The following is a 27,004-nucleotide window of genomic DNA, read 5'->3' as shown; positions in this document are numbered from 1 at the left end:
TAGGTGTTCCTTTTATCCAGGTGAAGTGAGATTGAGATTGCGTCATCTGTGGATCTGTTGGGGTGGTATGCGAATTGGAGTGGGTATAGGGTTTCCCGGGATGATGATGTTGATGTGAGCCATGACCAGCCTTTCAAAGCATTTCATGGCTACCGACGTGAGTGCTACAGGGCAGTAATCAATTTAGGCAGGTTACCTTCGCTTTCTTGGGCAAAGGCACTATGGTGGTCTGCTTGAAATGTAGGTATTACAGACTCAGTCAGGGAGAGGTTGAAAATGTCAGTGAAGACACTTGCCTGTTGGTCCTAGCATGCTTTGAGTACACGTCCTGGTAATCTGTCTGGCCCAGCAGCTTTGTGAATGTTGTTCGGAACAGCTGGTGCTCTCATGCATGCATGCTCTCAAGTGTTGCTTGCCTCGAACCGAGCATAAAAGGTATTTAGCTCGTCTGGTAATCTCGAGTCACTGGGCAGCTTGGTTTCCCTTTGTAGTCCATAATAGTTTGCAAGCCCTGCCACATCTGACAAGCGTCAGAACCGGTGTAGTAGGATTCAATCTTAGTCCTGTATTGACACTTTGCCTGTTTGATGGTTTGTCTGAGGGCGTAGTGGGGTTTCTTATAAGGGTCCGGATTAGTGTCCCGCTCCTTGAAAGCGGAAGCTTTCACACATCCGCCCCTCATCTTACCAGATGTAGCTGTTCTGTCCTGCCGATGCAGGGAAAACCCAGCCAGCTATATATTATCCTTGTCGCCGTTCAGCCACGTCTTGGTGAAACGTAAGATATGTCAGGACCCGGTTACGAACCCCGGGTCTCCGGAGTGAGAAACAGTCACTTAACCAACTGAGCCACGAATAGTCGGCAGAACCCAGAAGATGAGGCAGACACAGCAGTACTTGAGACGGTGTATTTAATGAAGTAAAAAGTGAAGTCCTTCAGGAAAACATGTAACTCCACAACCTCAAAAGGAATTCCACAAGAACAAAGGTAATCCTCCAAGACAAAAAGGTAAATCCACAAGGTGGTAGGTTTAGCATAAAAAGCCTCAAAAGATACTCAAAAATAAATAAACAAGAACAAAAAACAGAATTCCACAAGAGAGTCCAACGGGATCAACAAGAGTTCACAGAATACTAGGGCTGGGTGCTAACATACAAACACAGAGCAAATAACTGAGTAAAACAAAGGGTTTAAATACAATCAGGGGAAACGAGGCACAGGTGCAAATAATAATGGGGATCAAGGGAAAACAAAAGGTCAAAAAGCACAATGGGGGCATCTAGTGACCAAAAACCGGAACAACCCTGGCCAAATCCTGACAAGATATTACAGTTTTTAATGTCCCGTTGGTAGGATAGTCTTAATCATAGATCATCCAGTTTGTTTTCCAATGATTGCACGTTGGCCAATAGTATAGATGGTAGTGGAGGTTTACTCACTCGCCTACGAATTCTCACAAGGCCCCCTCACCTCCGCCCCCTTTTTCTCCATCTTTTCTTCACGCGAATGACGGGGATTTGGTGGTCTATCCCGTATATCCTTCGAGTCGGACTCGTTAAAGAAAAATCTTTGTCGAGTTCGAGGTGAATAATTGCTGTTCTGATGTCCAGAAGCTATTTTTCTGTCATAAGAGACAGTAGCAGCAACATTATGTACATAATTAGTTACAAACAAAATAAAAAACTAACACAATAGCACAGTTGGTTAGGAGCCCGTAAAACGGTAGCCATTAGGTATCAGGTGAAGTGGATCCTGGTTCAGAAGGTCGGGTACAGTACCGTTACAGCTGGCACTATATCTGTTACTGTTGGCCAAGTGATCTGGGTGTTTTCCTGAGACATGCTGAATGCCTGATGATAATGGGTAGGTGGTTGAGCTCCTCTATGACCCTTGCTCTCTCACAAGCCTCTCTCATCCAGTTCTGGAGAGCTCATCACAAACACAGGGCGCTCCAAGGGACTCTAAGTGGATTTTGAGTGAGATACTTTGTGCTTTGAGTATAAGGGGACACACTGCACTCAGGTCAGACAGTGCCATTTTGATAGTCCCTGGAAAACAGTGGCAATTGTTACTAAGTGGACTATCCTGGCTAAATAAATATAAAAACATACAAGGTACGTTGTCGTTGCATGGACAAGCAGCAGGTCATCTGGAGTTCCACACTAACTGCCAAACAGAGTGGCAGTTAGTGTTAGAATGTATTAGAAGTAGAACTAACGCCCTCAGGAGTCTACTATTTCAGGGCATGTCAGATCTCAGGAACAAAAACGGGTTCTCTATTTACATAAGTAGGTGAAAGACATTCTCATGGTAAGAAAAGGTGCCTGAAATCCTGAAATGCCTGACAGTTCTGGGTCGTGTTCAACTATATTCCAAAATAATTTGAAGTCCCTGCCACAAGATATACAACAGAGGCTAAGGCAGTTAACCTACTGTTCCCCGGGCACCGAAGACGTGGATGTCGACACCTCTCTGATTCAGAGGGGTTGGAATAAATGTGGAAGACACATTTCAGTTGAATGCATTCAGGTGTACAACTGACTAGGTATCCTGCTTTCTCTTTCCCTTACAACCTGCATTGTTGTACTCACATATAATCACATTTACTGAGAAAAACCTTAAACTCGCTCAAGGCCAGGTTTCTTGACGAGTAACATGACAGCAAGACAGGCTGTGTCCATTCTGCCAACATGAGAGGCTGCATGCCTTCTCTCTAAATCATGCTAGTTCATTTCCATCAATCTTATTGCCTGGTGATGTACAGCCCTAATGAAGCCAGACAGCGCTGCCTGGTGGTGCTCCCGTACTGAGAGTAAGTAATTGAGAGCCTCTCTGTAAATGAGCTGCCATCTCTATCACCAGACTGATGCACAGTGCAGGCAGCAGCACCACGCCAAGCCTGGGATAAAGCAGGACACACTTGTGCCGTGTGTCCTGGATGCCGCTGCGTGCTCTCTCTTGGACTCTCCCTGGGAGATGTATTCTCACTGTCCCCCCCCCAAAGAAAAATGGATATCCTTGTTGTTGGGAATGGGGCTGCCTCCTGTGACAAACTGCTCTAGAATATGCAGTCAGCAGGACAGGCCACAGTAATTAAGACTAAAGTTTGAGGAATAGCCTTTGTTACCCACAGTCAGACCTCGAAACACCTCCGGTGATGAGAAATCATATCTTTCCCCACAGGAGTTTAACCTTGTGTGATAGAACAGATTTTTTTGTCTGAATGATGATCTTTAATCCTTTAGTTGTGGCAGATCCTGTTGATGAATACAGTCTCCTGAAGGTTGCACTGTAGACTCGATGTGCCAAATGGATGAACAGGGCAGTTTTTCCATGTTATTAATTCCACTTACTGAGACTGAGCCAGGTCATTAGCTGTTTATCAAGAATGATGCTGGCACCTATTTCAAAAACAGCATTTTAATTACTACACACAAGCTAAAGGAATTTGTGGTACCAAAAACAGTAGGACAGCAATAAGTGTGTTTTCATCCGTCTCTTATAGGCTGGTGGTGAGAAAACGGCCTAAGCAGGAATCGCAGGCCCTCAATAACATTTTTGTTTTTAAAGCAAGCAGTACTGGGCTTTGTCATAAAAAAAATAAAGACCGTAAATGCTGGGGTTGTGATTTGCACGGCCTGTCCAGGCTGAAATGAGGAGACGAGTGTCTGTGTTTTAATTAACTTCTCTCTCCTCCGGTACACACAGAAGCCCAGTATAAATCACCAGAGACAACACCAATCTGCCTATTTATTAGAGCACGCCTCACACACCCTTTGGACAAACTACACGTCAGCTCCTCAATCATAAAGAAAGACATTCATTTTCTTCCGTCTGCACTTTGACGCTCTCGCAAATACACTTTTATATTTTCTGCTGGCTCAAATTGCCAAAAAATGACGTGCTGATCTGGAGATGTGCTCTTGTTGGGAAAGAGGTGAGAGCTTTATGTTACACACCACAGGAAAAATAATACATGAACAGCATATAAACCAACACAGTCATGCATATATTCTAACAATGAATGGTTCAGTAGTTTCATGGTGGTCACATGCAATTAAGGTGTGCTCAAGAGAGGGAGAAATATTGCTATCATTAAAGCTGTCTTTTAGTATAGGCTGGGTGGTGGTGGGCGGGGGGCATTTTTTTTGCCGCTACAAATGTGATTAAGTGGGAAGAGGCAAAAGGGATCATGTTAGGTGAAATGGCTTAAGCATGGTGTTATATTGGTCTTGTTTGGTTTAAGAACATTGTATCCCCACAGCCGTCACAAGCCAAGCAGATGAGTCCGATTCCTGAACAGTGGCCTTTACTCTGCAATCAATGGGGAGTAATTACATGGTAATAAGGAGTGAATATTATTGATTTGACCTGCAACTGAGTCACCCCGTAACCACAGGTCAGCTCTAGGACTTGTCAGAGAAAGGTGGGGTGAGAAAGGGATAGAGAGGGGTAGAGTGCTGACCATGAGAGTGTGAGACTAAGCACATGATGCCCCTGTGATACAATATAAAGATATATTTATAACCTACAGATTTAAACTTGTATTGGTTCATGCATCGCAAAACTAGACAAAGAAATACCTTTGGCTTCACCGTCTGCAACAAATAATGTCACCTTTTCTTAAAATGTCAATAATGTACTGCCTATTTTCTTAATCGGTAGAAGACCATCACCCAACAACGACCCGATCCTCCTACATTTGTTTTGTTTAATTGTTTTTTGTTTGTTTTGTTTTTAAAGCAACTTTGAGATTCTTCTTGTAATGAAAAGCACAATATGTATTCTTCTTCATCTTATGTCTCTGGAAAGATCAGCCAAATGTGAAAGACAGGAAAGAAATCGATTATGACATAAGAGGAAAATTGTTCCATATACACTGAGGGTACAAATCATTAAGGACACCTCAGCTTTCCATGACATAGAAGGTATTGACGACCTCAAATACCACCAAAATAATGCATATATTTGTAACCTTTTCCGACATCAATGAATCCTTGCAGTACTTATTGTATATTGTGTCATAATATCAGGGTTCAGATGGACCTGCAAACTGTATCGTTAGGGGATCTGAAAAAGCAAGATCAGTCAATGGGAAATATCATTATACTCTTGGTTAATGTATTTATTTTTAGGGCAATATCTGTAAAAAAAAAATTACAAATAGGGAGGTTCAAGACCCTCGTAAGACATTACAGTCAAATGGAGGGATGTATTGAGAAAATAGCAAATGGCATTATACTGGGAAAGGTGGGTTAATCTGTGGACATCGGAGGGTTGGATTTACAATTAGAATGAATGGTGGATTGGCCACTGTAGATGAAAATCCAGCACTTGCAGGAAGATAAAATTAGAAATATATGTATAATTATATGTACCGTACATGTGAGCGAAAATATCTGTAAGTAGCAGTAGAAGTATTGCTGTTGGGCGGGAGGGTTGGTAGGGTTGGGAAAATACAAAAAAATAAGGGGGATTAGAAATTATGCAAACTATTAAATTGATAAAACCCCAAATCTATCTGCAATATTAAAGCTGAGATTCTCTTGAAAGGCACCAATATTATTTTTGTGAATAGAGATGAAACTAAAAGGAAAATACAAACCCCCTACTTCAACTGACCCACAAACCCATGTATAATTCTAAGACTTTCTCAAAATGAATTATTATCTGACCAATATCCTCACCTCTTCAGCCCATCAATCTCTCTCTCTCACACACACATACACAGCTTTTTTTAATGTGAATTCTCTGGACTTTTTCCCTAACTCCTAACCTTAACCTCAAACCCTGAACCTTTAAGTCTAAAATATAATTTTAACAAATTCAGGACATAGATTTGATCTTGTTTTTCTACTTTTTCAGTACATTCTGGTGACTTGTCAGGAAATTCTGGTTCTGATAATGTAGGAAAACATGTACACACCAAGGACCACTACCACCCCCTTTCCCTACCCAAAGCAACAAAAATACATGATCTTTACATACCTTCTGTTGAATGGTCAATTCAAAAATTGCTATTCCAATCAATAGGACAGCACCACGGGAGTAGTAAGTAATGAAATGTATGAATGGGACCAAGTGTGTTTATGCTAATTATTCATCCCCCGCCAGCCACATCCACTCCAAACCCATTCAGTTCCTCTCCAAATTAATCAAGAGCAATTCAATCTGCCCAGTGATTTGGGTAGTGTGATTTTGGACACAATATGGCTAATCTGTAATATATTTACAATAGGGTTTACGGTTATCTATGGATGGAAGCAACTTTGTAAATACATTACACACAAAGTCACATTACACACACAGCACACTCGCACACAACCGAAGCCTATGATTCTCAATGACAGTGGGTGACAAATGACGCAGCACCAGTTCAGAGCAGACATGGGATGTGCTACAGTGACAGATGTTTTTAATAAGGCTTGCCTGCATTCAAGCTACTATTTCTGTGAATGATGCAACTGCAGTGTTGCCATAACCCCATTCACACAGCCATCTCTCACTGGCAGACACAAGGTTGTAGCTATTTCTAAAAATGCAATCTCCCTAAATCCCAATCTGCGTCTGAGGATAAAGATGGATCGTGGTGTCAATGAGCACTGACTCCAGATAGAAGACAGACTGGGGATAGTGATAGTGGCATGTAGAGAACAACAATTCAGACAGCCACTCCTCAGGGTCACCTCCATCCACTCCTGCTCCTCTGGAGAGAAAAAGAGGACTTGTCACCGTCCCCTTCAGCTGCTAATGACTAAAGCAGTGTGGAATGCCTTAGTTTTGTAGGCTTCCCGTGCAAGTGATTTGGCAGGTATTTGTCAGAGAGCCTGCTCCTTCTCTAGTGATGGCCATTTGCCTTTCCTTTTACAGGATCTTGAAAAATACAATTGGTAAATTTGAAGTTTATGGAACATAATATTGGTGTCTACTACCATCTGGTGGCCAATATACTCTAGTTTGGTAGTGGCAAAAATGAATTCCAACGGACACTGAGTGCACAAAACATTAAGAACACCTGAATCCAGCTATTATCCATAAAATAAAATAATTGTAGTAATTTAGCAGACACTCTTATTCAGAGCAACTTACTGGAGCAATTCGGGTTAAGTGCCTTGCTCAAGGGCACATTGAATGATTCAACCTAGTTGACTTGTGGAATCTAACCAGTGACTTTCAGTCACTGTCCAAATGCTCTTAACCGCTAGGCTACCTGCCACCCCATCGAAATTTGCAGTAGACAATTTGCATATCATATCACTTGTGCCTGTCACGAGCACATTTAGCATTATATTGACTGTAACAACTAGCTGACGATCAGACTACCATCACCCAATAATTAAGTCCTGGTTCATCATTCTTTCACTGTCCATTTAAGTGAGGAGTTGGTGTCATGAAGAGTTGGTGTGACTAAATGGAGAATTACAATGCAGAGGATCAGAGTGCATCAACACCAAAACCTGGAGGCTCTCCTTCACCGCAGCCAACGTGAGTAAAACATTTAAACGTGTTAACCATCACAAGGCTGCCGGCCCAGACTGCATCCCTAGTCGTGTCCTCAGAGCATGCGCAGACCAGCTGGCTGGTGTGTTTACGGACATATTCAATCAATTCCTATCCCAGTCTGCCATTCCCACATGCTTCCACCATTGTTCATGTTCCCAAGAAAGCTAAGGTAACTGAGCTAAACGACTATCACCCCGTAGCACTCACTTCTGTCATCAGGGCGGCAGCGTAGCCTAGTGGTTAGAGCGTTGGACTAGTAACCAAAAGGTTGCAAGATCACATCCCCGAGCTGACAAGGTACAAATCTGTCATTCTGCCCCTGAACAAGGCAGTTAACCTACTGTTCATAGGTCATCATTGAAAATAAGAATGTGTTATTAACTGACTTGCATAGTTAAATTAAGGTCAAATAAAAAAATCATGAAGTGCTTTGAGAGACTAGTTAAGGATCACATCACCTTACCTGACACCCTGGACCCACTCCAATTAGCTTACTGCCTCTATAGGTTCACAGACGATACTGCCCTAACTCATCTGTACAAGAGATGTAAGAATGGATTACATCTCAGCATTTAACACCATAGTACTCGTCATTAAGCTTGAGACCTTGAGCTTGAGACCCTGGGTCTCAACTGGGTCCTGGACTTTCTGAAGGGCTGCCTCAGGTGGTGAGGGTAGGGTCTTTGAGCCTCCAACTCAATCATCAAGTTTGCAGACTTGATTACCAACAATGAGGAGGAGGTGAGGGCCCTCGGAGTGTGGTGTCAGGAAAATAACCTCTCACTTAACGTCAACAAAACAAAGGAGACTTCAGGAAACAGCAGAGGGACATCATGGACAAACTTAAATGGTTCACCCATACAGACAGCGTGGTGAAAAGGTGCAGCAGCGTCTCTTCAACCTTAGGAGGCTGAAGAAATTTGGCTTGTCACCAAAAACACTCACAAACCTTTACAGGTTTCGAGAGCATCCTGTTGGGCTGTCTGGTACAGCAACTCTGCTCACAACCGTAAGGCTCTCCAGAGGATAGTGAGGTCTGCACAACACATCACCAGGGGCAAACTCCCTGCCCTCCAGGACAACTACACCACCCGATGTCACAGGAAGGCCGCCAAAATGATCATCGACCACCTGAGCCACTACCTGTTCACCCCGCTATCATCCAGAAGGTGAGGTCGGTACAGGTGCATCAAAGCTGGGACCAAGAGACTGAAAAACAGCTTCTAGGCCATCAGACTGTTAAACAGCCATCAACAACATTGACTGGCTGCTGCCAAAATACTGACTCAAATCTCTAGCCACTTTAACCATAAAAAAATGGATGTAATAAATATATCACTAGTCACTTTAAATAATGCCACTTTATATCATGTTCACATACCCTACATTACTCATCTCATATGTATATACTGTACTCTATACCATCTTGCCTATGCCATTCGGCCATCGCTCATCCATAAATGTATATGTACATATTATTATTAATTAATTTACACTCGCGTGTATAAGATAGTTGTTGTGAAATTGTTAGATTACTTGTTAGATATTACTGCACGGTCGGAACTAGAAGCACAAGCATTTCGTTGCACTCGCATTAACATCTGCTAACCATGTGTATGCTACCAATAAAATTTGATTTGACATCATAAAGCTATGTTAAGTTGAGAAGGTACTCTTTGCGTTCAGTTTATCCTTTGCTAAAGGCTAGAGGAATAAACATTTAACTAAAAAGAGTGGTACACTTACATCTTCTGGTGCAAGGGCATAGCTACAATAACGTAGGACAATCAGCTGTATGTAGGACAAACAGTGTTTTCTCAACAAGTCAGTCTTCAAAAACAAATGTGGTCTAAAGGTGAATTAAAGACCCCCTAAAAAGTCAGACAGCTCTCTCATCAGCAAACCAACCAATTAGTTTTCCATGGGTTTGCCTTGTCATCAATTACATTATAAATATATTTTATTGGCCTAAACTTCCACCTGGATAAGGACTACCTTTGGCCAGCTACACGTTTAAAATTCTATTGACAATATGCTCCAGGTACGGACTGTTTACTGTCACCACACAGAAAGACTGCTGTGACAAAATATTTCAAAGTTGTCTAGGTGATTTATTTATTTCTATATTTTGGTGTTCTAACCTCCGCCCCTCAACTGAGCACGCACTGGATGCTGGGATTCTGCAGGCTCGGGAAAACGCCATCTTTAAACCCCAGAAGAAATCACAGTTGAGCGCCGGGGATCAACGACACACTGTGCTTGCGTTGGGTCACAATTTTGCGGGCATCATCATGATCAGTTTGTTGACCAACGAAACAAATAAGCAACTAATTGAAAGAACTGTAAATACTCAACCAGGCCACGTTGTATGGTCTTAAAATTGTACTATCAGAAGGCTAACATCAACAACAATACTAGCTAGACTGAAAGACAACGGACGAGTAATCAAGGCGTTGTTATTGCTTGTTTCCATTGGTGGCTTGTTAGCTAGCTTGCTAACCTGTCTTGAAGTCGGTTTGACATTCACATTACGTTGTTTTAAAAGGCTTGATTTGGGACTCGACTGTGTGGCTGCAGTTTTAGTCCCGACTTCACTCCTCCCCAGCGGCCCAGCCGGAGATGCGTGGAAGATGTCGGTTTCGGGGCTGAAGGCCGAACTGAAGTTTCTAGAGTCCATTTTTGATCCAAACCACGAACGATTCAGAATTATTGACTGGAAGCCGGATGAACTAAACTGTCAGTTTAATGTGACTGGAGAAAAACTGTTGATTATACATTGCAACATTACGGTAAGTAGGGAAACGAGGCGACATGGCTGGCTTAGTACGTTAGCTAGCTAACGCGGTAAACAGGCGAACGGACAGGTGGTTAAAGAAACACTCAGCAAATTCTGGCCGGTCGAACGTTAGCCAGCTATCATTTGGCTATGCAAAGTTTTTGTTTGTGACTTTCGTTTATACTTCTAACGTTAGTAGGAGTCCCAATATTTGCATGTTAGCAAGCTAGCTAACGGTAGCTGACTTGTTTCTAATATAGTAACTTAGTATGAGTAAATATTTGCATATTACTATTGTAGGTTACGTTAGATAGCTAAAATAATGAGAGACGGGCAAGTCTTGATTTTAGCCAAAGAGTTATCCTGAAACTGGCATGACATTATGCTAGGGCCTAGGCTAGGCACGCTTTCTGCGTCACTGATGAACATTGTTAACGTTAGCTATCTACACTTCCGCATTTTCTAACGTTAGTTGATTGTCTAACAAGTTCGCTAGCTAACGTAGTGGTTGTTGTAATAGCATGCTTCATGATCAACGCAATAACGTTTAGCCCGTCAGTTGTCACTGATAACACTAAATTAGCTTTTCTCATGACGTCAGTAAATAATTGCTCGCTAGCATGATTCAAAAGCATCACTTGTCAAACAGCTTCTGGCCTTGTCAAAAGACCGTGGTCTGCCAGCTCAGCTTTTAGCTAGCTGTATGCTGTTGGTTTGTATTTTCCAATTTGCTACATTCGTTTGACCAGCATACTGATTGAATTCGGTGCTCTTAACGTTACTTGGCTAGTTAACATTCTATAAGGAATGTGAAATGGCCACCATCACATTAATTTAGCTTCCGGTATTGTTAAGTAGTAATCAGATATTTATTTTGTCTCTATAAAATGACTTGAGATTTCCTAGATTTATGATTCAGACACATACCAATGCCACACTCCTGTTAAATTTCAATGTTATTGTTCCAAACAATTATCACATTTCTCAGCATTATAATGCAGATTTATTTTTGTTTTGTTTCTCTCCTCATTGAAACCCATGTTTCACAGGAATCGTACCCCTCCACACCTCCAATCTGGTTTGTGGACTCTGATGACCCGAGCCTGACACAAGTGTTGGAGCGCCTGGAAGATGTCAGAAAGGGCAGCACCCTGGTAATATCTCAGCCCTGCAACTAGTATAACTAACAATTGATGGTGGAGTGTTCTTCTGAACACTTTGCATCTTATTTCATGTTTAGTAACGTCTATCTATTCTGTGCTATTTCATCACAAGCACTTAGTTGAGCCTAGACTTATAGCAGAGCCAGCAGATTCGACCCTGTTGCTTACAGATGCACTAGGGTCAGACAGCATTCCTGTGTAGATTAAGACTCTGCAGAGCCGTCACGAGATATGGTTTGGAAAGCATATTTCAATTCAGGGATGAGAAATGCGTTGTACTCTGAATTCTCCCATTATCCCAAAAGTTTCACAGAGAAGATTGAACGACTGTCCTTTTCGTCCTCATGCAAAAACAGCAGTTTACCTAAACGAGCCGTCCCTTTTAATGGGCAAGGCTGTAGCTCAGCAGGAGCATTCTATGTGCATGATGTCACAACGCTGGCCAGCTGAGCCAAGCCATCAAACGAAGGCAGATTATTGTGGTGCTAAATCATTATTTGACTACTATTTCAATCCCAGCCTTTGATATAGTATGTGAATGCTTTGGAAGGAGACTTCCCAGTGTTCAGATAATGAACCCTGATTATGACAATATATTTGAAGTATTTGTTTACAATTTTGTCGTTTAGCATATGCTCGTATCCAAACTAAAACAACCGTATTATAATACATTAATAGTAATCAAATAAACTTAAATTACGTGTTATACGGAGCAGTAGAAACATGTTGTTTTTCGGCCTATCACATCTCTTCTAATGACTAATTAACCATACCTGTATTGGTGTTGTTTGGTAAAGCAGTTCTGATAGGAAAGTTGAGTGACAGCTGGGTAATTTTATACTGCTGTTCCAACCTGTCTTGGAGGTTAAAGGGAGATGAATGTCAGACCAATTCAGGGAGGTACTTTGCTGCAGGACAGGTTCTCTGCCTGTTTCCTCTTGTCTTAGTTTCAGCTGTTAGGCAGCTGAGGTTTTTAAGTGTTTTGAAGTCACCCTCATGTCACTCAAACATCATAGGACAGCCCTCTGTCATGTTTGGTATGAGTGTCGAGAGTGCCTCTCTGTGGAACCGGAGGGATGGGTTTTCTTGAGACACACTGCCACAGTGTGGTGTGTTTCGACCATGATTGTTTGTTGGTGATGTGGACCCCAAGCAACTTGACTCTCGACCCGAGTCACTACAGCCCCGTCGTTGTTAATGGGGGGCCTGTTCGGCTTTCCTTTTCCTGTAGTCCACAATCAGCTTCTTTGTCTTGCTCGCATTGAGGGAAAGGTTGTTGTCCTGGCACCACACTGCCAGGTCTCTGACCTCCACCCTATAGGCTGTTTCATCGTTGTTGGTGATCAGGCCTACCACTGTTGTCGTCAGCAAACTTAATGATGGTGTTGGAGTTGTGTTTGGCCACGCAGGCATGGGTGAACAGGGAGTACAGGAGGGGACTGAGCACACACACCTGAGGGGCCCCAGTGTTGAGGATCAGTGTAGTAGACGTGTTGTTGCCTACCCTTACCACCTGGGGGCGGCCCGTCAGGAAGTCCAGGATCCAGTTGCAGAGGGAGGTGTTTAGTCCCAGGGTCCTTAGCTTAGTGATGAGCTTTGTGTTGAATGCTGAGCTGTAGTCAATGAACAGCATTCTCACATAGATTTTCCTTTTGTTCAGGTGTGAAAGGGCAGTATGGAGTGCTATTGAGATTGTGTCATCTATGGGTTTGTTGGGGAAGTATGTGAATTGGAGTTTAACCTATGGCATATGGGAGGAGAATGCTGTTGAAGTGAGCCATGACCAGCCTGTCAAAGCATTTCATGGCTGTCGATGTGAGTGCTAAGGGGCAGTAATCATTTAGGCAGGTTACCTTAAGCACAGGGACTATGGTGGTCTGCTTGAAACATGTAGGTATTACAGACTCTCTCAGGGAGAGTTTGAAAATGTCAGTGAAGACATGTGCCAGTTGGTCTGCACATGCTTTGAGTACACGTCCTCGTAATCTGTCTGGCCCCGCGGCTTTGTGAAGGTTGACCTGTTTGAAGGTCTTGCTCACATCGGCTACTGAGAGTTCTCACAGTCATCCAGAACTGCTGGTGCTCTCATGCAAGCTTCAGTGTTGCTTGACTCAAAGCTAGCATTAAAGGCATTTAGCTCGTCTGGTAGACTCTCATCACTGGGCAGCTCGCGGCTGTATTTGTAGTCCGTATTAGTTTTCAAGCCGTGTCACATCCTACGAGTGTCAGCCGGTGTAGTAGGATTCATTCTTAATCCTGTATTGACGCTTTGCTTGTTTGATGGTTCGTCTGAGGGCATAGCAGGATTTCTTACAAGTGTCCAGATTAGTGTCCCGCTTCTTGAAAGCAGCAGCTCTCGCCTTTAGCTCAATGTGGATGTTTCCTGTTATCCATGGCTTCTGGTTGGGATATGAACGTTCGGTCACTGTTGGGGCGATATCGTCGATGCACTTATTGATGAAGCCAATGACTGAGGTGGTATACTCCTCAATGCCTTTTTATGAATCCTAGAAGGTATTCCAGTCTCTGCTAGAAAAATAAGATGACTTTTGAGATCACCATTTTTGTGCCAAGCATTTTCCAGGGTTTCCCCTATATTTATTTTGCAGTGGAGACTTACTTGGCAAATAAGACCTTTTTCTACTTACCCAGAGTCTGATGAATTCGTGGATACCATTTTTTTTTGTATCTCTGCATGCAGTTTGAAGGAAGCTGGCCTGTGTTAGTGCAAATGCTAGTTAGCAGTGGTTTGTGACACTACCTTTAATTTCCTTCAAACTGCACATGAGTTCATCTGACCCTGGGTAAGTAGAATAAGTGCAAGATTTGGCAATTAAGCCCTATCCCTTTAAAGGCTAGTCATCAGAGCAGGTTTAAGTATTTTTTTATACCTCTCACTTCGGGCTGGATGTGTCAAAGTTCAGTTCATACATGCATCATTTATGACAAGAATTACTGTCTTTTGCTCAATTAGCCTACATTTTGTGTCGCGTTGGTGGAGGTAGTATCTTTGGACCAGTCTTCAAAATCAAATCAAATTATATTAGCCACATACAACAGGTGTCGACCTTACAGTGAGATGCTTACTTAACGAGCCCCTAACCAACAATGGAGTTTAAAAAACCCCAGATAAGAATAAGAAATAAAAGTAACAAGTAATTGAAGAGCAGCAGTAAAATAACAATAGCAGGACTATGTACAGGGTGGTACCGGTACAATGTGCGAGGGCACCGTTTTGTTGATGTAATATGTACATGTAGGTAGAGTTTTTAAAGTGAGTATGCATAGATAATAACAGAGTAAGAGGGGTGCAATGCAAATGGTCTGGGTAGCCATTTGATTACGTGTTCAGGAGTCTCATGGTTTATGGGTAGAAGCTTCTTGGAACAAGACTTGCCGCTCCGGTACCGCTTGCTGTGCAGTAACAGAGAGAACAGTTGTCATACCAGGCAGTGATGCAACCAGTCAGGATGCTCTCGATGTTGCAGCTGTAGAACCTTTTGAGGTTCTGATGACCCATGCCAAATATTTTCATTTTCTCTGGAGATATGAATGGGCATTTTACTTATCTGTAAAGGAATAAGGCTTCTGAAGTTGGAATAACATCCATTACTAGGCAACCAGAACTATCAATTAAACAATCTTGGCTGCTACCTGCGTGGTGACAATCTCTCCTAAAAAAGTACTTTTAAAGTTTGTTAAATACCATGACTTACCTTACCTTTAGTAGAAATTAAACACATCTATCAACCATACTATAAAAAAACATGTAAAAAAACACAGCAGCACATCAATCAGCGATGTTTGTTAGGGAAAAAATGCAGAAAATGTTATGCCGGAGCAGAATTTCACTGTCACATTTTGCAAATTTTCTGTGAAGTTAACAATTGTCAACCATTGCTATGTTACCGTAGCTGTGTTCTAAGTCTGTAAAGGGTTGCGGTAGATAACTTCATTGCCTGGCCCTAGGAGTCATGCATATGTAATAGGGCTGTTATTATGCATTGTAAATTGTGGAATTTTATGACTTTCTGGTAAACAACAAGAAATAAATAATTGCAGGTTTTAAACATTAAGGAAAATTGTCCATTTGTCACACACCTAGTGCACTTATATGCACATATGTGACACGGTACGCACCTTTCAGGAACCATTTGTTGCTCGTGAGCTCTACTTTGTGTATTCAAAAGTCCTGGAGAGCCTCTTTAAGATCAGCATTACAAGGTATATTTATTGCAAATAGAGTGAGCAGTGGCGCATGTGAGAGCCATGAGCACACAGCCACTGCCTGCTCCTCTCCCTACAATGCAGTGGCGCGATCCCTTCTATATCAAATGGTGTCAACATTTTCATTCATTTTGGAGTAGAATGTATTTTTGAAAAGTCATCACAAGGGGCCACTTTTATTTATTTTATTTAACCTTTTAAGTAGGCAAGTCAGTTAAGAACAAATTCTTATTTTACAATGATGCATAAACCCTCCCCTAACCTGGACGACGCGGGGCCATTTGTGCAACTCACTATGAGACTCCCGATCACGGCCAGTTGTGATACAGCCCGGGATCGAACCTGGGTCTGTAGTGACGTCTCTAGCACTGAGATGCAGTGCCTTAGACCGCTGCGCCCTTCGAAGCCCTTCTCAGTCATTCTACCCGAAAAATATCTCTGGGAGGCATGCCCCCAGACTCCACCAGCAAAGAGCAAGCCCCCCCCCTTTTTCCACTGCTGAAAGAAATCCTAGGGGAAACGCTGAGTTCTCTGTAGGCTAGATCGGCTTATGTAGCTACATTCTTTGACTTAGCCTACTTAATCACACTGCATGCTCTGTTTGTAGCCCACCAGATCTGCATTTTATTGTACTTTTATCAAAGATATCTGTGGTGTTTAGATTTTCTCTGTTGCACCATGCATTATACAACATTTTCACTATGTATGGACCAGGCCTACATTCAGTAGAATACATTTCTTCTATAGCAATACTGAGAAGCTTGCAGAGGTACACATTTCTGCACTAAGTTTCTGTTGCTAAGGTGTCTGACATTCCCTGACACAATCTTACCTTTCACGTGGTCTCTGAAGGTGTGCCGTGGTGAAGGTGCGATGCAGTGAATAAGTCTTTGGCCCCTTTCTGATTTCTGTTTTTGCATATTTTCTTACACTGAAGGTTATCAGATCTTCAATCAAAACCTAATATAAGATCAAGGGAAGTTGTGTTCAAATAATAACCATTTTATAATGATTTAATACATTTATTCCACATCCAATGCCCTGGATAAATTATTTTTCCTCTTACAGAGTACCTGGTTGTTCCTCCTGCAATGACTGCAACCAACAACTACAGGAAGCATTTGATCAGTCTCTCGCATCAAACTTTGCCCCACGCTTTTATATAGAACTGCTTTAACTTAGCGACCTTTGTGGGTTTAAGTCTGCACTTTGACTAGGCCATTCCAAAATGTACATTTTTGTTGCTTTTCAGCCATTCTGATGTAGATTTCCAGTTTTCTGGTGAAAACCGAACACTGCATTCCACAATAAGAACCTCATAACAATGATCAAGTGTGGTGGTAGTGTGTTGGTTTGGGGATACTTTGCTCCCTCGGGACCTGGATGACTTGCAATCATTGAAGGAACCATGAATTTTGGTCTGTATCGTCTGAGCAGAAGCTGAAGTGCAGCTGGTTTATACAGCAAAACGCAATCAAGTCTACATCAGAATGGATGAAAAAAAAAAACATATTTGAAGCTTTGAAATGGCCCAGTCAAAGTCTAGATCTGAACCCGATTGCGATGTTATGGCGGGACCTGAAACGAGCAGTTCATGCTCAAACCCACATGTCGCTGAGTTAAATCAGTTTTAGATGGAGTGGGTGAAAATTCCTCCACAGCGACGTGAGAGACTGATCAACAACGACTACAGGAAGTGTTTGGTTGCAGTCATTGCAGCTACAGGTGGCACAACCAGTTATTGAGTGTAAGGGGGAAGTTACTTTTTAACACGGGCATTGGGTGTTCCATAACTTTGTTTATTATATAAATTCAATAAGTATCTCATTTGTTTTATTTGTTCACTCAGGTTCCCTTTATCTAATATTCGGTTTTGGTTGAAGAACTGATTAGCATTCATTGTAAAATAATCAGAAAGGGGACATCCTTTTTCACGGCAATGTATCTCTGACATGTCTGTGCTGTGTTATCTAGTGCTGCTGCCTGTGCTCCCCAACTCAAACTGTGCCTGCTGGTACTGTCCCTCGGTCCCCCAGCTCCTGCAGCAGCTAAAGCGGCTCATCTGTGACCTCTGTCGGCTGTACAACCTGCCCCAGCACCCAGATGTAGAGATGCTGGACCAGCCCCTACCTGCCGGCCCTGTAGGACAAGACCGAAAGGTAAGGACGCCTAATGTCCACTCAAAATGTTTTCTGGTTTTCAAGTACTACTAGGCCTGTATATTTTTCCGTTGGATGGCATTGAAGTAAAAAATAACCATAAAGGCGTGTGCCTAATCCCTTTGTTTAATTTTATTGTCGGAAGCTACCAAGGAGATTGAAGACACTTAGCTAATGAAAGGGTTTAAAAACCTGCATGAAGAACCTAATACAGTCCTGAAACCGTCCATCAGCACAGACATTAATGATTAGTACAGAGTCCCGGGGATGGAATCAATAGACTCTTCCTGTGGGAGGGGACAGTGTGTGGTGCTAGCATAACTTGCCTCGTAACCAATGAACAGACAACCGAAGGCTACGGTTGTGGCAGGTAGCTTAGTGGTTAGAGTGTTGGACTAGTAACCCGAAGGTTGCAAAATCGAATCCCCAAGCTGACAAGGCAAAAATAAATATCTGTTCTGCCTCTGAACAAGGCAGTTAACCCACTGTTCTTAGCTGTAATTGAAAATAAGAATTTGTTCTTAACTGACTTGCCTAGTTAAATAAAGGTAAAATAAATGTAAAAAATAGTCTACTTAGTCATTAGAATGACTGAAGCAGAGGTTGAATGTTAAATAGTAGCTACCTGTACAGTAGAGGAATGTTGTTTCTGACTACGCAGAAACTCTCTTACTGTTTTTGCACATTTCGGAACATTCCTACAAATATCTCTACCGTTTTTTTGTTGGACTATAGGCCTACATCTAACTTGCTAAAGCAATTGGCGTCACTAAGTATGCCATGTTAGGAATGAGATTGAACTGTCTGAACTCTTTCTCTCTGTTGCGTTTCTTCAGCATGGGGTCACAGACGAGGTCACGTCCGAAGAGGAGGAAGAAGAGGAAATGGGAGAGGTCCTTATCCCTTTTCAAATAAATGTCATTACATATCGCGCTGCACATTACCATGCTGATTTGAGTTGAGCCATGCTGGATGTCAAGCTCGGCTCAATACCATTCACACATATTTGAAGTGTTAACTTGAAGTTAAACTTGTCTTCTAATACTCTTATCTTGTCGTTGTGCCAGCAGGACATTGAAGACCTGGACCACTATGAGATGAAAGAGGAGGAGCCAGTGGATGGGAAGAAGTCTGAGGATGACGGCATCGAGAAGGAGAACCTGGCCATCCTGGAGAAGATCCGCAAGAACCAGAGGCAGGACCACTTGAACGTAAGTGCTCATTCGGTAAGGTGACATTTTATACGCTTTTGGGGGATGCATGGGGAATATATCTGTCGTTAGACCTAGAACAGTTTACTGGACCCAGCACTGTTTCACTGGGATATCTAGAGTGACCCTTTATGATATAGCCAATGTGCATGCATCTAACCAGTTTTTCAGGTGGTTCTGAATGGAATGTATTTTCCATTTTGTTTTCCGTCAGTGTTTTACTCAGAGAATTTCTTACCAATGCAGTACACCAATATTATGCTGTTTAGGACTGTATTTGTAAACTAGGACATGATCGACATGGATTGCGTAGACTAAATGACAGTAATTAGTCATTCTGATAGTAATCATGTTATCTAACATTTACCCATGGCTCTCTTAATGGTTGATTTAGAATACAGCTGTTTCCCCTAAGGTCTGTGAGCAGCTCTGAGAGACTTATAAATGAGATACTCTTCTCTCATCCTCCACCATCCCTACTGCATTCAATGGCTCAGCTCTTCAAATCTATCATTATTGCAGATGAGAGCCTTGCTATGGAACCTGTGAAGTTCTCCCCATATACTATAGCAAACTGTATACTGCCAGTTAGTTCTGAAGCATTTTGTCTCCATGCTGATCAATAACTGTTCATTTCTAGGAGTTTGTAGACTTTTTATCTAAATGCAGAGAGCTATTAGCATATTTGAGCTGGGCCTGTAAACATTTGATTTAATCGTTGCCGTCAGTGTCTATGTGCATTATTATCCCCAATCGTTGAATGTGCTGTATGTTTGGGTATCGGTGTATTACCCTGTGTGTGTTGTGTGTTGCAGGGTGCGGTGTCTGGTTCAGTGCAGGCCTCAGACCGCCTCATGAAGGAGCTCCGGGAGATATACCGGTCCCAGAGTTACAAGATGGGTACGTACTTCACTGCAGCAGTGCTAGAAAGCTCTTCAGATATGTTGCAATAAAAAAATGACAGTTTGATTCCGAATGTCACTTACCAGACTCTGCATTCTCTTCCAGGTATCTATTCAGTGGAGCTGGTCAATGACAGCCTGTATGAATGGCACGTCAAGCTGAGGACGTAAGTAACTAAAGAGGGCGGTTATACTGTGGTTAAGACTGGAGGAAGTTAACAGGAAGGCTGGATCTCAGGATGAGGGTGGATGATGCCTTATCGCATTCACTGCTCTTTTGGCACTAGGCCTATTTACCATAGGAGTACTGTATAATTCTAGCATGTGGCAGATGTATAATGATGTGTTCTATTTGCTCAACAGCGTAGATCCAGACAGTCCCCTACACAGTGACCTGCAGGTTTTAAAGGAAAAGGAGGGAATGGATTACATTCTGCTAAACTTCTCATATAAAGTAAGTACCAATGCTGATACTAGAAAGCAAGGCCAGTTTGTTAGTGTTGGCTGTTCTCATTTTAATGCTTTTTTTGTTTTCTACCTGCAGGATAATTTCCCCTTTGATCCACCATTTGTACGGGTGGCTTCTCCTGTGCTGTCTGGAGGGTGAGTTCAGTTCACTGCGTATGAGGGGAATGGTTTTGTTTTTTCTTCTGTGTTTCCACTGTGACGGAGTTGCTCCCCTCACTTAACCATGACGGAAGGGCGGTCTCTTCTGGTCTAGACATCGTCAGCAGCCAGTGAAAATCTGAATGTCAGAAGTGGCAGTTTAGCTAAAAGGAGTGCTTGTGGATAAGAGATTTATTTTGGTGTTTTGATCACCTTTTTTTATCTACATATTCTAATATTCTTCTTTCACCTGCTGTCTTTAAGTTATGTTCTTGGAGGGGGTGCCCTGTGCATGGAGCTTCTCACAAAACAGGTATGTTTTTATGCCACAATGTCAGTTCAAAACTTGTCCACTGTTATTTTACAGTGGAGGTAAATGCTAGTGCATTGATGTATCGCCATTTGATTTCAGGGCTGGAGCAGTGCCTATTCCATAGAGTCTGTAATCATGCAGATCAATGCCACTTTAGTCAAGGGAAAAGCCAGAGTGCAGTTTGGAGCCAATAAGGTAAGCATAGTTTAAGGGGGCAGAGAGCTTTGTAATGTGGTAACATGATGCATACTACAGGGTGTAATGACACAGTGTTTTGACATGGATAAAGGGGTGAGCTCTGTGTGTGGCTAGCTAGCTGGTCCATGCTGCTCTATGAAAATGAGGTATCTGTAAGCCCCCAGCACTTCATTTAAACAGGACGTTGTTACTTAGCGCCGCTGGGACAGTGCGGTGCTGCTCATCTCTTAATGCTGACGCTTCACATCAGTCCACTTCATGCTGTCATTTCTCTCCCTCTTCTCTCAGCACAGTCACACTAATCTGGCTCTGGGATCCCAGTAGAATTCGGAGCAGACCAAATGACAGGGATATTTATAGACAAGCTGCAGTTTCAAGGAATCTTGGGCCCTGCTGTATGAGAATCTGTTCTTTAAAAGTTAGGATCTAACCTTGTACACCATAGACCTGATACTCCGCTATGTTGATTTCAAATCTTATCAAAATAAAGTGTTTATCATATCTGTCCTGAGGTTACTAAAGTTGGGTAGGTATGGTTAATAAAATGCCAGAAATGTACCTATTAATCAAAAACATAAGAATACCAATCTTTCTGTTACTGGGTTGATAGGACTCTGACTTTTTTTTATAAGAGCCAGTTCCACTCTGAAGCTGAATTTTATTACACCCACACTGGAGAAAATAGATCCAGCTCCCGGCTCCTCAGATCCCCACACGGTTCAACACGCTATTTATTATGGTGCGATTAATGGTCACCCGCGGTGCGTGCAAACGTAGCATGATAACAGATCGAGCGGCAAAATTGTCTGGGGGAAGATGATTGAAAGGCATCCACCGTGCAGTCAGACTTCATCAAACTAATTCACTTGTACCTGATGGTGCTTAGTCCTGAGCCTTTACACTGCTTGGGGCATTCATAACCACAAGTTTGATATAGGCACTGTTTTTATTTCAGAACCAATACAATCTTGCCAGAGCACAGCAGTCATACAAATCCCTGGTCCAGATCCATGAAAAGAACGGTGAGTGTTACCATGTCCAGTTACACATCTTGTATCCTGTTTGACCTTGAGATTACATCCCTCCATACAGCAATCAGTGGTTGGGAAAATACAGTATATATGCGAAGAATGTGGACACCCCTTTTTAAATTAGTAGATTTGGCTATTTCAACCACACCTGTTGTTGACAGGTGTATAAAATTAAGCACACAACCATGCAAGCTCCATAGACTAACCTTGTCAGTAGAATGGCCTTACTGAAGAGCTCTGTGGCTTTCGACGTGGCACTGTTATAGGATGCAACCTTTCACTTTGTCAAATGTCTTACCTGCTAGAGCTGCCCCAGTCAACTGTAAGTGCTGTTTTTGTGAAGTGGAAACGTCTAGGCGCAACATCGGCTCAGTTGTCATGCCACACAAGCTCACAGAATGGGACTGCCGAGTGCGAAAGTGCGTAGTGTGTTAACATTGTCTATCCTCGGTCGCAACACTCACTACAGAGTTCCAAACTGCCTCTGGAAGCAACGTCAGTACAAGAACTGTTTGTCGGGAGCTTCGTGAAAAGGGTTTCCATGACCGAGCAGCTGCACACAAGCCTAAGATCCCCATGTGCATCGCCAAGCGTCGGCTGGAGTGGTGAAAAGCTTGCCGCTACTGGACTCTGGAGTGATGAATCACACTTCCAACTGGCAGTCCGACGGACGAATCTGGTTTTGGCGGATGGCAGGAGAACATTTAACATTTACATTTAAGACATTTAGCAGACGCTCTTATCCAGAGCGACTTACAAATTGGTGCATTCACCTTATGACATCCAGAGAACGCTACCTGCCCGAATGCATAGTGTCAACTGTAAAGTTTAGGGAAGGAACACCTTCCCAGAAGAGTGGAGGCTGTTATAGTATCAAAGGGGGAACCAACTCCATATTAATGCCCATGATTTTGGAATGCAATGTTCGACGAGAAGGTGTCCACATACTTTTGGTAATGTAGTGTATTGCAAGCTCCAATAGGGTTTCAGTGATTTCTTAGGTCAAGATAAAAATGCATCCAACTCTTTGATCAATCCTACTGTCTAGGATGAACTGATTGTGTTTTGTCCAGTATAACTGAGTGTACTGTCTCTTTTCTGATCCTTGTAGGTTGGTACACTCCCCCTAAGGAGGATGGTTAAGAGGACTGTTGCCATGCCTCCACTGGGACCACATGTCTTAGGAGCACCCCCCCCCCATTTTCTTTTCCCTCTCTAACTGGAGTTGTTTTCATTGGGAGTTTGATCCCCATTCTGTTACCATGAGAACCGACCAACCAATGGTTAAAACCCCTCGCTGACCAACCACCTTATCCACTTTGCAATAGGGGATCCACCCTCTTGCTATTTATCTTTCTCTCACTTGTGCAATCGCTCCCTCTGTGTTCTTCCTCTGTTACAATCTCACCCCTAATCCCCTGAGCATTGAATTAGCTCCATATCTTGTGCAACTCCCTTAAATCCTACTCTGTGCAAGCAAAGTAGAGCTTACTTACTGCCTGTGATTTCGGGTCAAGGTTGAGGCATGGCTTTTGCTAGTGATTTGAAGCTCTCCGTCAGTCGCGTGACGGGCTGAGATTCTCCGGCCACAGACTGGAACAGAGAATGACAGGTGACATTCCCTTTGTGACAGTGGAGGCTGGGATGGACAATGACACGCTGGTAGTGGGAATGAGCACCACCTCACTCCCCATGGATGGCCTCTGTCATATCTGTGCTTGTTTATCTATCTGTATATTGCCATGATTCCTCCTTCTGGAATAACATGTCCTCCTAAAGCTAGCTTCCTTAAACAACGCCTGGTCTACAAAAGCCAAAGACCCTGAATGGAGAGAGGAGAGCTAAAAACTCCTGACCAATGTGGGACTGAGACGGCTTAATGGAGGATATCCTGTTGAGCACAAGAGGTGGAGGCCGCCTCCACCCAGCCCAATCTCTCAGGCTGCTTTTGGAAATATGACCAGGCTTAGCAAAGGCAGGTTGGATTTAATCACTGTAATGTAGTTGCATTTAACTCCATGTAAAACTTGTAAAGTTGTATTTCTGAGAATTGATTGAGTTGTTTTTAACTTAAATTTTTGTGGGTTTTGTGGTTCGAGCGGGCGGAGACTGGGGGCATCAATTTCTCAAGGTGTATTTCAGATGTAGGATAACAAAGCATTTGCTTCATGGACACTCTTGCAGAAGTTAAAAGGAACACCTTTAAACCATGTTTTTATGTAAGCATAATGACTACTATTGTTTTTTGTTTTCCTGTATAAATTGAAATACTTTTGTTAGTGGTTTCATATGTTCAAAAGTGACACCATTCCTTTTACTCAGTGACACAGTGGTGGTTTTTGGGCTTTCCAAATATGCTGGCTAATTTCCCCGGTGACCCAAACTTGATGAACCTTTCAGTAAGGCTCTGCACACAATCGTTAAAAGAGGTAATATGTACACACAATAATTTGAAAACGTCTCAGTGCAGTCCCCTGTCTAATTTGAATCCATGGTCTAACTTGCTTGTTCACACTCCCAGATCGCCCATCCATGGTCTAACTAGCTTGTTCACACTCCCAGATCTCCCATCCATGGTCTAACGAGCTTGTTCACACTCCCAGATCACCCATCCATGGTCTAACTAGCTTGTTCACACTCCCAGATCTCCCATCCATGGTCTAACTAGCTTGTTCACACTCCCAGATCTCCCATCCATGGTTCGTGGTTGCAGTGGACTTCACTTCATACCACATGCTCAATAATCAAATATTTTCAGGTCTGACTGTAAGGTGTGTGTAGTAATGCCTTCAACAAAAGACAGGCCCACTCATTTCCATCCTTTGCCTCCCCTCTGGTACCTTGTTTTCTACCTGATTATTCACTTGACCTCATGATCTTGGTTGTCAGTGATGGAAATAACTTTTTCAAAGGAACCCCTAACTCATGACCATCCTCAGCACTGTCAAACCTGGAGCATGCTAAGTCTTAGCTATTTGAGTAATATGCAGAATATTGTGTGACGCATTTGATTTAATGTTATTACACACATTAATGGGTGCTTTTTTTGTGTGGGTATTATCCACGCTGTTAGAAGTATGTTGTCGCAAAAACCAGCATAGGAACCAGCTTGTTCCTAGTAAATATTCTGCTTTTCACCCATGTGAAATATACTAATAATGTGTAATTAAGCTCCATCTACCTTGTATTTGTTGTAAAGTCAGCCACCCCACCTGTACAACACCATGCATCACGTTATGTCAAAAATGGTGGCACTGAAGACTCATTTAGAGGTTTATTACTATTCACTCAATATGGTGACTGACTTTATTCCTAAATATGTCTACTACACATGGATAACCGTTGATCGTTGTCTTAGCCGTTAGGTATTGGTATCAAGTGTGCCACAGCTTTCCCACATGGCTGACCTCATTGTGAACATGCCCTGGCTAGAAACTCCCTCCCTGTGTTCTCTGGAGAAGCAAACTCAGGAATACATAGCTACTGCACACTTGACTTAGCAAGATGCAAGTTTTTTTTAACTATAGTTTATTTCCAAATTTATTTTCCCCTCCTATAATTACAGTAACCATTTGGCTTGCGCACTCTCCATTTGGCTTGTCTATCTTTTTAAAGTAGTCACTGGTAAGACTGTGGTAACAGGGTGTAGTGGAGTGATGAGGTGGGAGGGACATAGGCCCCACATCTCATACAATCCCTCAGATCAGTTTTGTGATGCAGAAAGGTGAACCAACGCTTTACCTCACCCATTTAAGCTCATTGTCTTGGGTTGTTGTTTCTAATCTAGGACATCATTGTGATCCTGTACCTCCTGGTTTTGTAGTGTTTTGCATGTAGATATCTCAGAAATTACTTTCACTCTAGGGACTAGGGTGTGTGTGTGTGGGGACTGGACATTTTTGATTTGTCAGGTTGGATCATTTTATATTAGCTTGCAGAGGTCGGTAGATGCTGTCTCTGTAAACCCCATCTCTGGGAACATAATTTTTTTATAGATTCATGTAGGACAGACTCTCACCAGATTATTTCTAAAGGATACCAATTGCAAAAATGCTGTCTCCAACAGTTATGGGCGTCCCACCCGTGTGTTAAAGTATGAGATATACAACTAATGGACTACTATACTATTCTTTCCACCCCAGAGCAGTACTCCAACTCTTACTGTTTAAATCCCTGTGCCATCAGAGCAGATGTCAAATGGGCTTTTTTTAACTCCGTGGAAGGCCCCATGTCTGTTCTAATGTCAGGTGTGCAGTGAATTAAAGCTCTCTTATACAGATCCAGACCAGTTGTCTGACTAACAGCCCAGTGCGTTGGGAGATTTTGGTTTGAGACCTGAAACTAATTATTGGTTCTTTTTTTCTGGCTTCATTTTGTGATTGGCGATTGAGCGGGTTATGAAGTTATGCACTGTTAGCATGCTTTGGTTTTATTTTGTTTTTCATTGCAAGGGTAATTTTGACCATGTACAGTAATTTGTAAACTTGCATCAAGTTTATGAATAAAGGATTTTATTAAATACTCCTGTGTACTATTTGATACAGAGCTATATAAAACTTATATAGGACCCTCTGCTTAACTGAAACGGTGATTCATTTGACTGTTCTCTAGCTCTAACCAGAAGGACAGAGGGGAATGGTGATACATTTGGCTGTTCTCTAGCTCTAACCAGAAGGACAGAGGGGAATGGTGATACATTTGGCTGTTCTCTAGCTCTAACCAGAAGGACAGAGGGGAATGGTGATACATTTGGCTGTTCTCTAGCTCTAACCAGAAGGACAGAGGGGAATGGTGATACATTTGGCTGTTCTCTAGCTCTAACCAGAAGGACAGAGGGGAATGGTGATACATTTGGCTGTTCTCTAGCTCTAACCAGAAGGACAGAGGGAATGGTGACATTTGGCTGTTCTCTAGC

General features: G+C 42.6%; 1 protein-coding gene across 2 annotated transcripts; it reads left to right on the top strand.

The window, feature by feature from the left end:
* The first annotated feature begins 9,664 nt into the window (after positions 1 to 9,664).
* On the top strand, positions 9,665 to 26,610 carry LOC118393806 (ubiquitin-conjugating enzyme E2 Q2-like). 2 transcript variants are annotated; one of them, XM_035786889.2, is made up of 13 exons: positions 9,665 to 10,292; positions 11,329 to 11,433; positions 17,706 to 17,828; positions 18,665 to 18,721; positions 18,899 to 19,039; positions 19,855 to 19,939; positions 20,048 to 20,108; positions 20,305 to 20,395; positions 20,486 to 20,544; positions 20,812 to 20,860; positions 20,960 to 21,055; positions 22,014 to 22,080; positions 23,201 to 26,610. In XM_035786889.2, the coding sequence occupies exons 1-13, from the start codon at positions 10,134 to 10,136 to the stop codon at positions 23,230 to 23,232; spliced, it is 1,125 nt and encodes a 374-aa protein (XP_035642782.1). In that variant the 5' UTR covers positions 9,665 to 10,133; the 3' UTR covers positions 23,233 to 26,610. The 2 variants fall into 2 exon arrangements, with proteins under 2 accessions (XP_035642782.1, XP_035642780.1); XM_035786887.2 differs by having other exon boundaries at positions 9,668 to 10,292; positions 18,899 to 19,054.
* Positions 26,611 to 27,004: the final 394 nt, after the last annotated feature.

Source organism: Oncorhynchus keta, chromosome 14 (assembly GCF_023373465.1).
Source record: "Oncorhynchus keta strain PuntledgeMale-10-30-2019 chromosome 14, Oket_V2, whole genome shotgun sequence".
Taxonomy (NCBI): Eukaryota; Metazoa; Chordata; class Actinopteri; order Salmoniformes; family Salmonidae; genus Oncorhynchus; species Oncorhynchus keta.
Note: the sequence above shows the minus strand (reverse complement) of the source record. Positions and strands in the feature narration are given on the sequence as shown.

What these genes read in the sequence shown, in the direction of transcription:
- LOC118393806 (XM_035786887.2), top strand. Translation starts at nt 10,134, where the DNA reads ATGTCGGTTTCGGGGCTGAAGGCCGAACTGAAGTTTCTAGAGTCCATT. An exon ending in CTGTAGGACAAGACCGAAAG is followed by an intron (nt 17,829 to 18,664) that starts GTAAGGACGCCT and finishes GCGTTTCTTCAG; the next exon opens with CATGGGGTCACAGACGAGGT. An exon ending in CCAGATCCATGAAAAGAACG is followed by an intron (nt 22,081 to 23,200) that starts GTGAGTGTTACC and finishes TGATCCTTGTAG; the next exon opens with GTTGGTACACTCCCCCTAAG.